This window comes from Alosa pseudoharengus, unplaced genomic scaffold (assembly GCF_046254945.1).
Source record: "Alosa pseudoharengus isolate Yale_2024_CS ecotype anadromous, Long Island Sound unplaced genomic scaffold, YU_APseudo_1.1 YU_APseudo_1.1_scf_2, whole genome shotgun sequence".
Classification (NCBI taxonomy): Eukaryota; Metazoa; Chordata; class Actinopteri; order Clupeiformes; family Clupeidae; genus Alosa; species Alosa pseudoharengus.
The window spans coordinates 14,140,414-14,155,490 of record NW_027468663.1 but is presented as its reverse complement, the minus strand read 5'-3'; the positions used below and the strand labels follow the sequence as shown (position 1 = coordinate 14,155,490).

At 45.1% G+C, this 15,077-nt stretch overlaps 1 protein-coding gene across 1 annotated transcript in view; it reads left to right on the top strand.

Annotated features, from left to right (window-relative positions):
- The first annotated feature begins 436 nt into the window (after positions 1–436).
- Positions 437–15,077, top strand: part of camsap2b (calmodulin regulated spectrin-associated protein family, member 2b) — a 36,182-nt gene continuing 21,541 nt past the window's right edge. Inside the window, exons 1-3 of the mRNA XM_076293841.1 lie at positions 437–1,083; positions 5,917–6,176; positions 13,555–13,716. Coding sequence (XP_076149956.1) covers positions 945–1,083; positions 5,917–6,176; positions 13,555–13,716 — 561 coding nt within the window. The 5' untranslated portion in view covers positions 437–944. The remainder of the gene's footprint in view (positions 1,084–5,916; positions 6,177–13,554; positions 13,717–15,077) is intronic.

The window sequence follows — 15,077 nt, the reverse complement described above, 5'->3', positions numbered from 1 at the left end:
CTCTGCAGAGGTCCTTTACCAAATGTTGCTCTCCAAGCATCTTTCTTGTGACGCTTTGGTGTGGCTGTTTGTCAATGGATAATTTGTTGATTGCTATTGGATGGTCACTGGTCAATATTTGAAATCATGGCAGTATTTTGGTGAAGAAGTCAATAAAAAAGTGAATGAACAGAAATTGAGCCTGTCATGTCATTTCTTGACATACAATTACAATGTAATAGCATGACTTTTTACCATCTTGTTTAGGTAATTTATTAAAAATATACATTAAGAAGTGGCATTGGAATGCAACCCTTGTTAACATCACGCAGCGGAAACGCATGCCTCACGACTTGGTCACTGGATTCAATGTAGCCAACCGCGTCGGTCTGTGTCTGGGCGGAACGCGCAGGCGCTATACCAGTGCTTGCTTTTGAGGCCAGTGCGGCAGGAAAACCGCAGGGAGAGACCGAGATTTCATGGAGGAGGACAGTTAGAAAGTTAAAGAAGAGGGAAATCTCCAACATGGAGATGGAGACGAGGACTATTCAAGTTGCCAACAGCGCTCGAGCTTATGGAATTCGGCAACCCCTCGTGTAAGAAACGATGAAGTTTGACTGACATTTCGATGTTGTAACATCCTTGGCAACCTGAGGATAATGTCAGGGAATGGATGAAGAACTACTGCGGATGGCTGGATTTAGTCACTGGACTGAGTACTAACGTGAACACATGGAGATACCACTGAATACGATGGACAACCTTTCTCCATCATACATATAAAGCGAAGGAAGTCACCCCGATTGTGCGAAACGCTATCAGACAGAAGATCCTCTAAAATTAACGTTAATGAAGATAACATTTTGCGCATTGAGTTCTCTGGAATGCCATCGTCATCCATCAGTATCGTTTCATAGTTCACCGTCATCCTTGGGGAAGAGGAATAGATCCAGTTAGACATCAGGATGGGTGACACGGTGGATAACAAGGAGAGCAAAAGGACATACATCGTCCCGGCCATCAAATCTTTTGATCATTATGATTTCACAAGGGCTAAGATATCTTGTAGTTTAGCATGGCTCGTTGCCAAAGCCTTTGGGTCAGGTAGGTGGCGCATTTTCGTGTTCTATTTTGCCATAGGCTACATTTCAATAACTGACACTAATTACGAGTTGTAACACATAGTGTAGAATTGTATCATTTGACTGTATAAGTCATGATGTTGATAGTATGGAACAACGTGGAAACAAGTGATATTTCCTGATTAATTGTCATGTTGTCAATGTTGCCAATGTATTGAGCAGTCAAAATGATCACAGCATTTTAAAAAAGGCATTGGGTTTGTCTCGAGTTCGCTAAGTATCCAAACAGATCATTTGACTAACTGTTGCGCGTTTCCTCTCAGGCAATCCCTTTGAAACAGAACCGAGTGGGTTTTTTCCAATAGATCCCGTAGGGCTAGTTCCACATCCACACACATTACCAGTAACAACAGCCCCCTTAGAGAAAACTAATAATGATCACTCAAAGACGAGTTTAAATTCCTTTTTTGGTTGACAGAAAGAAAAGCCTATTTTGAGGATCACTTCAGAAACACAACTAGGCCTATCTGCTTTTACTGTGTATCATAAATACTTGCCAATTGAAACCTGTACCAACTATGTAAACATACAATCATCATATTATACAATCCGGACTAGTCCACATGCTTTTGGCACTCTAATGTGAAATTAGATGCCTCGGTAGTGTTGTGTCCCCATCTCTTGGTGTTTTAGGGTTACGGCCTCTTTAGCCAAGCAGTTGTTTTAAAACTAATGAGTCACTTTGCTGCCTTCACCATAGTCCCTCTGAACTGGTGTCATCCCCATGTTATTAAATAGATGACGTGCTTCAGAGAAAACTGTCTACATGTCTAAATAAAAAGAAGTAAAATGACACGTCTATGTACATTTTCTCTCTCTACACTAAATGCTTTTGCCAACTTAAACCTAAAGTAAAGCGTTGTATGTTCAGTGGAACCATATGAACACCTCTACAGTCATACACCACTACACTCATAGTCTGTCTTTGAGCTCTGCTAGGTCATTTCACGTACTTAATGAATTCTTTTAACAGGCCTCCTTCCTTTCTTTCCGAGAGCACCATATGATACTCATAGGATTGAATTAGCTTATGAAGAGAGAGACGGAGAGAGAGAGGCGCTGGCGCTCCAAGGGAAATTGAAGTTAGATCCAGAGGCCTCCAGTGGTTTGCAGGCCAGGCCACAACAGTGGTGTCCCAGAAGGCAGTCTGTAATAGGACGGGAGTTTGGAGAGGGGCTGCTGGCACCAGATGCACGGTGAAGTCATTGTGGAGGTTAGATGTGCTTCCCACAGCTCATTCTCCACCGGCTTGAATTGGCCATGGCCTGTGCACTCGGCGAGCACAGCATAGGACAGGCTTACATCCTTAATTATGGGTTAGTGTGTTTGAAGGCTCTGGTGTGTAGTTTGTAGATCCCAAATTGGTACAAGATGACTTCCAAACAACACAGTTGCGTTGATAGACGCAAATGGCATTGGTGTTGGAAGTTGGAGATGGTGTTTGTTTATACCACCAGTGACCCATTTTCCACACGGGGACGGGAGAGTGTGTGGTGGCTGTCTCTGACTGTATGGCTCTTTGGGTGTTTGAAATCCCTCCTCAGCAAAATAGACCCGGAAGGAGGTGGGGTAGGGTGGTGGTGGTGGTGAGGGTGTAGGCAGAGCACCACATCACAGGAAGGCCATGGAACACATAGCTGTCTCAGCTTTTCAAAATGGAGGCATCTGAGCCGACCTAGTGCAGTGTCTGAAGACTGCGCTGGGGTACATTAGAGGCCCTCTAATGCAACAAACAGCTGTCATAAATAACCCCCACTACACAGACAGGCAGACAGATTTTTTTCTTTTTATTCATTCTCACTCTTAGCTCTCATTCTCTCTCTCTCTCTCTCTCTCTCTTTCTCTCTCTCTCTCCCTCTCTTATTCTCTCTCTCAGCTCTTCCTTTCTCTCTCTGTCTGTCTCTCCCTTGCGCTAACATCTGTGGCGTGCTAGGAATACCAAAGACTGACAGCATTTGTCTCTGTTACATCAGAACAGCCTGAGGGGGCATGCCACAGTATGAGCAGCCCCTTATGAGCGCACTCCATGTGATTCAGTGCTAACTGTGAGACCTCGTGTCAATTTGCTTTTGTTTGTTTTTAGCACTTGGTCTTAAACTTTTCTCACTGTTACAGCTGAGCTACAGCTGTGACACTGTCTGTGTCTGCTGACATTCTACAAACTGACATGATTGGTTCTCCCTCAGAAGGGGTATTGATGATATAATCAATTAATCTGTGTACTGAGGACATCATCGAGGCTTTCTCTACATTTGTATGACGCTTTGAGGTTAACCAGTCCACACAGTCACTGAAATGAAATGAATACTTTTGCCACACAAATCCTGTATTGATTCAGAGCTGTTAAATCATGTCATTACAGAGAGGGGCTTGACTGTTTTTTTCCAGCACAATAGGACTCTACTGGCATGCTCGGGCTTTCCTGTGAAAGCAGCTTCCTGCTTTCTTTCCTCTTTCATGGCTGACACAGAGGGGGAAAAAAACGCTGCATGGGTCTTGACGTGACGCAGGGAGCGAATAATTCTGTTTTGACCTGCCGAAAGAAGCCCATTGTCCAGGAGATAGGTGCCGCACCGCCCTCACACTCCAGTGGCCTGCTGGGAAAGGCCATTATCGGGTGGAAAACATGTGTACCATCAAGATAAATCCAGTAGCCCATCGTCAACTCAGTCCTACTCCCAGTAATGGGAAGGAAAAGAAGTGCATACCCTGTAGGCTGTCTGTGTGTTTGTATTTATTATATACACTTATATACGCTCATGTGCTGTTGCTTTATACTATACTTATACTATACACTTATATACGCTCATGTGCTGTTGCCTGGGTGGACTTTACTGTCATTAATTATCAGTGATTGGTAGCAGAAAGGTGAGGGAGATATTGACATCCTGGGCAGTAATAGTGAATAATGGCTAGAAGATGGGGGTCTGTGTGTCATGGGAAAACACTTTGAGCACGTCAGTGGTGTTAGAGCCGTTCACAGTAGGGGCGTCATGGGAGACTCGTTGGTTTGGGTTATGAAAAACCACTGTGTTCAGCAACAGGGAGGATGTGTCTCTGTGGCTGCATGCACACGTCTTGGAGGGTTCTGGAAGGTTGGATCACACGGTGCCTTTAAGGCACGAGTTTCCTGTTGCTGGGGAGTTGTTAGACATGCACACGAGGAGATGGGAAATGACCCCAACAGAGCAAACATCTGAGCTCAACCCACCCCCCCTCCACACACACACACACACACACACACACACACACACACACACACACACACATCATTACCCACAATAACTCTCTCCACAGACTCATCATGTGACCCAGGTTAGCAGGGAAGACATGTGTCCTCAGTTCAACAGGTCTGTCCAATGCAGCCTCGTCTCTGAATCACTCTGCGTGTGTCTGTAGGGGTTACTGTACCCACATGTGCAGAACAAAGAGCATTCAGCTATTTTAGAAAGGTTCTGCAAATCAGATTAACAGAGCACTGTAATGAGATTATAAGGCAAAACAGTGACTCCCTGTCACACTCTTATAACCAATGCCCTTGTGGAGGCTTGTGGTCTCATTCATGTGAGTGTGTGTGTGTATGTGTGTGTGTGCATGAGAACTGGAACTGGAAAACACACTCCTGCCAAGAGTGTGTGAACGAGACAGGACAGTGAAAGAGTGTGTGTGTGTGTGTGTAAGTGAATGTGCACAAGGCGTGCTTGTGCTATAGGCACCCCTGCTGTTAGCGTGATAAAGCCATTGGCCAGAGTTTAATCATTAGCACATCAACATGTATTATTAAAAGACACCTGTGGTCTTTACTCTTTAAAAAAATCCCCCCACAAACTACAACTCTATATAAATAAAACTGAACCAAAAACAATAGCCTGCTGCAAGTCCAGCTGCAATCCCATCAGCTAGTTCATCTCTGTCACAGACAGTGGCTAGTGGCAAAGTAACTTTGTGGAAGCCCCGGTCACCCCGCCACTGTGTGCCCCTCATGGCCACTGACCTGTTTTCCTGAGTCCGCTGAGTCCTCCCTGGGCGTCTCCTGACCTTGTTTGTGAAAGCCTGTCCACTGAGTCCGCTCCATAACATGTTGATGAGGAGCACAGCAGCAGGCAGTAGGGCACTGCAACCCACCCCAGCAGCTCTGGAGGTCCTGTTTGTGTACAGATGCTCACTTATCTTATCTTTAATGGCCGTTTAGTAGTTCATTAGTTTAAGAGGCCTCTTACCTGATTAAGGGAGCATTAATCTGCTGCCCATGGTGTGGTTGCAGTGAAAGTAGAGGAGACATTTGAGGCCCTGTACCTCTACTGTGCATGTTGCAATAATAAGGTGTTTTGTGATGGTGCTTTTAGCTATGCTCAGAACCTCACCTTATGCACAGTGTTTTGTGATGGTGCTTTTAGCTATGCTCAGAAGCTCACCTTATGCACAGTGTTTTGTGAATGTGCTCAGATGTAAGAATTTGTAACATTTGTGAATGTAGCCTCATGCCTCTGACCTTTCAATAATCTCATGGTCTGGTCTCTCTCGACCTCAATCCTTACCATAGGAGAGCAACATTTGAAATGAGATCTCATCTCTTTTCCTAAGTAACCCTTCATATCTCTGTGTGTGTGTGTGTGTGTGTGTGTGTGTGTGTGTGTTTATGTGTGTGTATGTGTGTGTGTGTGTGTGTGTGTGTGTGTGTGTATGTGTGTGTGTGTGTGTGTGTGTGTGTGTGTGTATGTGTGTGTGTGTGTGTGTGTGTGTGTGTGTGTGTGTGTGTGTGTGTGTGTGTTTATGTGTGTGTGTGTGTGAGCAGACAGCATCCCCGAGGACCTGCAGGAGCCTTTCTATAAGGACCAGTACGAGCAGGAGCACCTGAAGCCCCCCGTGGCATCACTGCTGCTGTCAGCTGAGCTCTACTGCCGCGCCGGCAGCCTGATCCTGCGCAGCGACGCCGCCAAGCCACTGCTGGGCCACAACGCCGTCATCCAGGCCCTCGCTACGCGAGGACTCTACGTCACTGACCAGGAGAGGCTGGTCACCGAGAGGGACCTCTGCAACGTCCCCATACAGATGGTGAGTGCAGAGGAACCTTTGACTTAGATGAAGATGCTTTCAATGGCAACATACTGAAAAAAGAAATGATCATTAACATAATCCTAGTCTATAGCATCTCGGTTCATTTTTGAGTAGGTACACAAAGTTATCTATCTATCTATCTGTCTGTCTGTCTGTCTGTCTATCTGTCTATCTGTCTGTCTATCTGTCTATCTATCTGTCTATCTATCTATCCATTCATCCATTCATCCTGCATTTTCTTTTAGGTTGTGAGACAATTTTATGTTGTGAGCGGGAGAAACAAATATCAGAGTTAACAGCTCTAGTAAACCACAATTGCCCACAGAGCTACTGTGCGAGTCCTGTGTGCCCGTGACTGCATGTTGCTAGTAAACCCATAAAACTGGTGCGATTGACGTAATTCAGAGTGTGTGCACATGTCTCTGAAGCAGCGCTGCTGGCAAACACTCCGTCTTTCTTTGCCCGTTTGTGTGATTCCCACACTCTTGGTGTCTGAGTGCTCACAGGCAGTAGCCTGTCCCTGGGTGTTTTTGGTTGGTGGAAGCTGTATTTTGATTACTGTAAGTTGTGCTGTGTGATGTCCAGTCTAGTGTAGTAGCCTTCTCTCCGTGGGCAGGAGGCTGAAGTTCTGTGCTGATGAGCGTTGGTCAGAGCTGGTGTTGTCAGGGGGGGAGCTGCAGGTCTCTGCATTGCAGTGCCTCACCCATCTCCGCCACTCTCTTTCTCACTCCTTTTCTTTCTCTCTCTCATGCTCTCCCTATTTTCTCTCTCACTTTATTTCTTTCTCAATTACTATCAAGCCCCTGTAGCCATTTCTCTCTCTCTCTCTCTCCCTCTCTCTCTCTCTCTCTCTCTCTCTCTCTCTCTCAGCAGTTGGAATCTTCCATAGTCCCATGAGCCTCTTCAGTAAAGACAGGAGTGATTCTGTCCTTGAATTTTTAATGGGAGCTCATTTTAGGGACCACATCAGTCAAGCAACACCATCTGTCCTCACATAGTGTAGCACACGCGTACGTACACATTATATGCAAATACATTCATATACTTACATTCACACATGCAGTGCATGCAGTCACATACACAAAGGTTTATGGATGGATGTTCACATTTTATGAATGAGCATATGATTTTCATGTTGAGGATATGACAGGAATATGTAATTCTTCAAACTGCAGCGTCCACTGCAGTCCTCTCTAATTGGGCACTGCAGGGAGGCATTGATTAAGAGCAGTGGAAATGAACATCCATGGCTGGCGTAAGAAACAGACTTGACCTTCATCTGTCTACCAGTCTGCCGACACACTAACCCAGCTAGACTGCCACACACACCACACACACACACACACACACACACACACACACACACACGGGTACTCACACATGCATGGACACAATCACATGCCCACATACTTACACCACACCACGCCCTTACACATCTTACACATGCACTCACACACATGTACCCCCCCCCCCCCCCCCAACGCACAGACACACACACACACACACACACACACACACACACACTCACACACGTCTGTCCCAGCATGACGTCACACATCGTCACCCTGGCACTGGAGAGGGGCAATGCGGCAGAGAGGAGAGCGGCCGCACCATCCCACATGCAGATTTTAAAATGTGACTCACGTGTGTCTGTATGGGCATATGGAGTGACACACACACACGCACGCACACACACACACACACTCTCTCACACAGGAGTAAGTATTCTGAAGCTAAGGTTTTCTGTTATTCGGTGCATGTGGTAGAAATGTGATGACCTCAGGGATTTTGGCGGGCTGCTGTTTGGCCAGGTGCCAGGTGGAGGAGAAAAATTATGGTCTGTCAGTTTTAGGTGTGTGTGTGTGTGTGTGGGTGTGTATGTCTGTCTTTGTGTGTATGTCTGTGTGTGTGTGTGGGGGGGGTGGCGTTGTGCCTGAGTGTGTGTGTGTGTGTGTGTGTGTGTGCCTATAGGTGTGTGTGTATACGCTGCGGTATCAAAGAAGGTGGGGTCTGCTGAGCATAAGGACAGACACTCAGAGGACGCCCTCCCTAACACACCCCCTCCATTCAGCTCCACATGCTAGCACATTTTACAGTACAACAGCGCTATAGATCTCTCTTTCTCTCACTCTGTGTGTCTCTTCTCCTCCTCCAGATTTTCCTCAGTTCTCTCCTTCTCCCTCCTTCTGTCATGCTTCCTCTGTGTGCATCTCTTTCTCTCTTTGACCTCTCACTCTCTCTTTCTCATCCCTACCCATCTATATCTCTTTTTCTCAAGATTTCACTCCCTCACTCTCACTCCTTCCATTCTTCTCTCTCTTTCTCTCTCTCTCTCTCTCTCTCTCTCTCTCTCTCTCTCTCTCTCTCTCTCTCTCTCTCTCTCTGTCCATGTTGCTTAAGACGTAGTGGATGCCCCCCACCCTTCCCTGTGCTGTTAGCCCGACAGGCAGACAGGCTAGCAGCAGACAGACATGTGGAGAGGTCTAATTGGTTTTGTGTACTCAGACCACTGGGAGTCTCTAAAGCAGAGTATGCCAGCGCTTTCATTACGCGTCTGTACCACAAATTCATCTGGTCTCTGCACACTTTTAAAAGGGCCATTTGGGTGGTGGTGGGGGGGGGGGGTTCTGTCACGGCCACAAACGGATCACACAAAGAGTGTTTCAGCAACATGAGAGAACATGTTAGGAGAGAAAATATTTGGCAGAATAGACTACGGTGACATTTTTATTGTTACAGAAGAAGTTTTTGACATAAATATGATGCCATAAGGTGTAACATTAGTAATTCACAGTGTTTTCCATGTACACTTTGACCAGTAGCAAAACTGATCAGTCAGGGAAAGTGGAAAGGAAATAATAAGCCCAGTAGATCATATGTGATGTGTACACAGAGCTTCCTGAAGGAAAGGAGCAGCTCCTTGTTTTACTGTGCTCTCCTGCAGTTGACTCAGTGCTTATAGTGAAGGAGACAGTGGGGTCATGGACAAGTCCCTTAGGACTCAGATCTGCTGAGCTGCCTGAACTTTGTGCGTGTGTGTGTGTGTGTGTGTACGTGTGTGCGTGCGTGTGTTTGTGCGTGTGTGTGTGTGCACATACTTGTTTGTATGTTTGTGTGTGTGTGTGTACATGTGTGAGGTTTCTCTGTATTCTCTTACAGACTATGGTCACTGAAACAACATTTCAATATTTGAGATGTTTTGCAGGGGACCAGGGGTAGATATGTGGCTGCCTAACTCTCTGAAGTTAAACAGTCAGAAGAATTATAGTCTCATATACAGTAAATCAAAAGTAGTCTTTCAGATTACAAGAGAAAGAAACATACTATGAAACATCTATGAAACCTCTTAGTCAAAACCAGATACTGTACCAGGTTCCATATGGAGTGCAGTGTGTTGCTCGTGATTAGTGCAGCTTCAAAGCCTCACGTTAAGTGGAGATATTAAGAAAGCCCACTATCAAGTGCTCATGTGTTTTCCATTTACATTATGCTGTGTATATGGCCTTTGATTTCAAGTCTGATTAGGCCTTTGTTTGGGTAACAAGGGGGCCTCAGACTCCTTGGAGGGCAGCCCTCACATATGCCTGCACCTATTTTAAGAGCTGCTTCTTTCTGTACTCACCAGGTCTGTCTACCCTTTCAACTCCATTAGCCAGACAGTGAAATGGAACATTTCAAATGCTCTTTTCTGTGGTAAGACGGCCCCATGTGTCTCTGCGGTTTGTCCACTGTGAGTTAACACCTCGCCCCCTGTACAGTATGCACTGTGCCCTGTATCCGCGCTGCGGTAAAGGGTGAGGCCATATAAGGACATTGTGTCCCTCGCGAGTCCGTCCGTGACATGTCTGTGCAGATGCCTAGACAGCCACACACAAGTAATTATGTCCGAGAGGATTACCTCAGGGTCGGAGCCCCTCAGAAGATCCATTATTTACTATACACAGAGCCTTTTTACAGATGGGTTGAAGTTAAGGGAGATATATTGAGTAACAATTTCTACATGTGTGGAAGGAATAGTCAATATAATGTTAGCCTGTACTGAAATCCTCCAGTCTCTATGCGTGTGGAAGGAATAGTAGATATAACCATAAATATAATAGTAGATATATAACTTGAATTTCCCCTTGGGGATCAATAAAGTATCTATCTATCTATCTATAATGTTAGCCTGTACTGAAATCCTCCAGTCTCTGCACATTGGGGGCAGCTGTGGCCTACTGGTTAGCGCTTCGGACTTGTAACCGGAGGGTTGCTGGTTTGAACCCCGACCAGTAGGCACGGCTGAAGTGCCCTTGAGCAAGGCACCTAACCCCTCACTGCTCCCCAAGCGCCGCTTTTGTTGCAGGCAGCTCACTGCGCCGGGATTAATGTGTGCTTCACCTCACTGTGTGTTCACTGTGTGCAGAGTGTGTTTCACTAATTCACGGAATGGGATAAATGCAGAGACCAAATTTCCCTCACGGGATCAAAAGAGTAGATACTTAAAAAAATTAAAAACATGTGGAAGGAATAGTAGATATAATGTTAGCCTGTACTGAAATCCTCCAGTCTCTCCTGTCTATGAGGAAGCTTCTTCTCATGCACTCGCAGGTTGGGTTTTACACTTGCCCTCACAGTGAAGCACATTTGCATGAGCTGAATAAAACATGAAGCGTTTTCCTTTTAACTGAGGAAGCATGTGTTTAGGAAGTGGATACGGCACACCACTCTGGCATGTAAATTGTTTGGGTATCATTTACGTGTATAGTGAATTTGAGTGCTGTTTATTGGAAAGTTACTGATGGAATGTGACTAGGGGTTTGAAGTGAAATTATGAACTATTATAATTGTTGGTTGGTGCGCTTTAATTTACAAAATGTTTTTCATCATGTTGATATAGTAGAGTAGAATACTAAAGCATAATTTAGTCAGACAACTTACTGAAGCTGGTTTGCATGGTTTGTAACTCTGGTGACCTTACTGGCTATCACACAACACACACACACACACACACACACACACAAACACACTGTGAAGGGTCCTTGTTGTTTCAGGAGTGCTGGCCTGCTGGCCTGTGTGCGCTCTACACCCAGCTCCAGCCTCTTCCCACAGCATTCTCTGCCTCGAGTAAAACATCTCAGCTGCACTTCAGACCAAAGAGGTTACACAGAGTACACGATCTGTGAGCAGGCACACACACACACACACACACACACACACACACACACACACACAGAGAGAGCGAGAGACAAAGACACAGACACAGACACACACACAGACACACACAGATGTGAAAGCCACACAGCTGCATGTTCATTGGTTTGTGCATGTGCCAGGTGTCTTCTCTGGCCACAGAATTACATGGCCTGGTGCTACTCTGTTTGCTTAGGCTACTTTGGGCTTGGGCTTCTGTTCCAGAAGGTTCTGACCAGATAGTCTCATAGTGAGCATGGCATAGTGGCATTAGACTGACACATCTTTATGCCAAGCAAAATTTGGGCTTTGATTTTCCATTACTTTCTATATTACATTTGAAATGGAGACACATTTCATTACTTCAGGGTATGACATTCTGTTAGGTTAATCATAATTGTTTCTCCTTATCAACAAATTAGTGCATGCTAGTGGTTCATTTGGAGTCCATTTGGCCTCTCTTCTCTGTGGTTTGTCCACAGTGGGGTAATACTGAGCCCTGTGTTGCAGCATATACTTACTGTCCCTAGTTTCTAATACTTGTTAACATGGGGGGAACCAGCTTTGTTGTCTCAGAGTTTTATAACTGGTTCCTCTTCAGTTACTCTGTATGCTATGAATGCATTAGCGCGTGCTAGCTGTTCCCACTGAAGCCTGGGCCTCTAGATTCTACTAGCACTGCGCAGATAATCACGCTGCAGCATTTTCCCAGCCACACATGAGTGCATGTCCCGAGCATGCCAAGCAGAGGTCAGTCTGACTGCGGTGTGCCATTAGGCGCTAACGTTCATCCACACTGGGCTCAGCTCTGCGCTCTCCTCAGCCACACAGGCTGCTCTCACAGCCAGGGAAATGGCCCTATGTGCTCAGTGTTACTCAGCAGAAGCAGATGCAGTTGACAAACACTTCACATAGATACAGAATTTTTTTTTTTTTTTACAGGTATTTTGTTTTTTATTTATATGTACTGTATATATATATGTATGTACTGTATGTATGTATGTACTGTATATATATATATATGTATGTATGTACTGTATGTACTGTATGTATGTATGTACTGTATGTACTGTATGTATGTATGTATATATATATATGTATGTATGTACTGTATGTATGTACTGTATATATATATGTATGTATGTACTGTATGTATGTATGTACTGTATGTATGTACTGTATGTATGTATGTATGTATGTATGTATGTATGTATGTATGTATGTACTGTATGTGTGTACTGTATGTATGTACTGTATGTATGTACTGTATATATATATGTATGTATGTACTATGTATGTATGTATGTATGTACTGTATATGTATATATATATGTATGTACTGTATGTATGTATGTATTGTTGGTGTCTGCATGGTTGTATACATGCTGTGGTATGCATGTGCGTTTTTTTTACCTTCTTTGGGAAAAACAGAAAGATTTAGTAAACTGTTGAACTGAAATAGGTCCTTTATGGGGTGCTGGGGACCTGAATGGAGGCTTGTGTTGTACAGAGTGCCGAGACTGAGTCACAGTCTGTTGGGTTGTGCTTTAGCCCAGGAGTTTCCTAGTAGCTGTGATGTAGCCCTGAAGGTTACATCACACGTAATTGGAATAACAGCATCATAGGAGAGGGTCAGAAAGACAGCAGTCCCTTTGTGGAGAGTCAAGCGAGTTTAAAGGGCCATTTCAGTATTCTTCTGACATTTCTTTTTCTTTTTATGCCAGAGGTGCTTTATGAGTTGTAAGTTCACAGGCAAAGTATGCAAAGAACATTAGCCTTAAGATAAAATTGTGCATTCTTATCATAGGGTACAGTATCTTAAACAGACATCTTTAGCTGCTCACAAACCAGTTGCAGCCATTGTCGTGTCTGCAACGTTATCCCACTACAGTAAAAGGCCTAATGACTCAGGCAAACAGGAAGAGGTGGAGTTTAACTTGAACCAGAGTAGAATGCGGTGGAAAGGCCAGCAGAATGTCAGTCTTTGTGTTGCTCTCCGTTTCCTATTTTAAGTGCCCCAGCAGAGAAAAAGAAACACATTTTTTGCCGTCCAAATTAAGCAACGTGACATTACAAATGTCTCTTTTGTCGTAACACAAGTCTAAATAAAATCAGTAGTCCTTTCCTAAAACATGGGAGGAGATTGCTGAAGTTCCTCTCCATGGTCCGAGGTGAATGATGGCGGCTGTGTGTTTTGTTCCAGAGCTGCCACTTGGCGATGATTGACGCGCTGATGATGGCCTACACGGTGGAGATGGTCAGCGTGGAGCGTGTTCTGTCCTGCGTCCAGCGGTACTGTCCACTCTTCCCTGACGACGACATCCCCGACGATGCAGAGGATGCCGTGATGAACTGGCTGAACAAGGTGCGTTGGTCTCTATCCCAACCCCAACCAAAACTCCACGTATCCACCACCCCCCAAAACATTCTTTTATATCTTGTCTGGCTTCAGAGGAGCCCGAGTTTGGTCGAGAATTTGTAGAAGGAGGAAATCTGAGCTCCCGGGAGGCCAGCGCTGGCTGTGGTTTCTCTCCCGCCAGGTCACCGAGACCAGCTGCTCAGGAAACTGATGGACATGTCTAAGATTCTCCGATGTCTGTCGCACAAGAAAAAGTTATCCTCCGAGATTAGTTTAGTTTTGTAACCATTTCACTCTGACTGCTGGTGGTGGCGAACATACCACACACTGATCAAACTTATGATGACTCAGAATTAGGCCTCAACGAGAGAGAGAAAATCATGTTCAAAGAAACACTTTTTTTTTTGCAGATGACTCATGTATGTACTAGATGAGGGACCAGAAATCTATCATCTGGATCAAATCCCAGTCCACACATCCTAGCTCTCTGAACTGAGAGAGCTCAAAAATGCCCCATTTAAATCCTGATTTAAACTAATCGTGATTAAACTTAAGATCGGCTTACAATCATCTGGATTTTATCGCGGTGTTTTTTAAACAGTGGATTTGGGGGGATTTGGTTCCGGTTCAAGCCACATTTTGAAAAGACAGCAGCTGCTGGCTGTGGCCTGCTGCCACGGACAACCAGCATCGGCAGGCCCCCACATAGAGGCTTGGTGCTCGCATGGGTCTGGCAGAACCGCAGTAGATCCGGGTTGGATGAGGGACAGATTTAGGCTAAATCATCTCTGCAGCTAGCAGCTGTTAGCGCTAGCTGCCATCAGATCAGCTTTTCACTCATGTTCCCAGTGTCAAGGCCTCAGAGGGTTCAAAGACTTTTAGCTGCACCAATTGAGCGATTGGTTATTGGATAGGACAGTGCCCTTTAACCAATCAGAAATTATATCACTAGTGTGCTCCAGCAGTTTGGGAATAGCCCAATTTCAAGCGCTCATAAAGCATCATCAAGACACTCTGAGCAAAGCACACACAGTATTTGAATCTACTCACTGGCCTCATGTGGGCCTGATGTAATTTCTCAAATTACACACACATTATCTCCTCACTGAGCGGGAGATTCACTCATTGATATCATGCCCATGAAATGTGTTGGAATGTAACATACAGTATACTGTAGGTAGAGGGGTGGTCTCTTGTTCCCTTTAGGGAGTGGGGAGGGGTCAGTCTTTTTTTTTTTTGACTAGCAAAGCTGAAAATGGACGTATTTGTTTACATTCCACAGAAGAGAAGCTCATGTGCTTCCTGCTCCAGCACAGATGATTCTCACACACACACACACACACACACACGCGCGGCCACACACACAC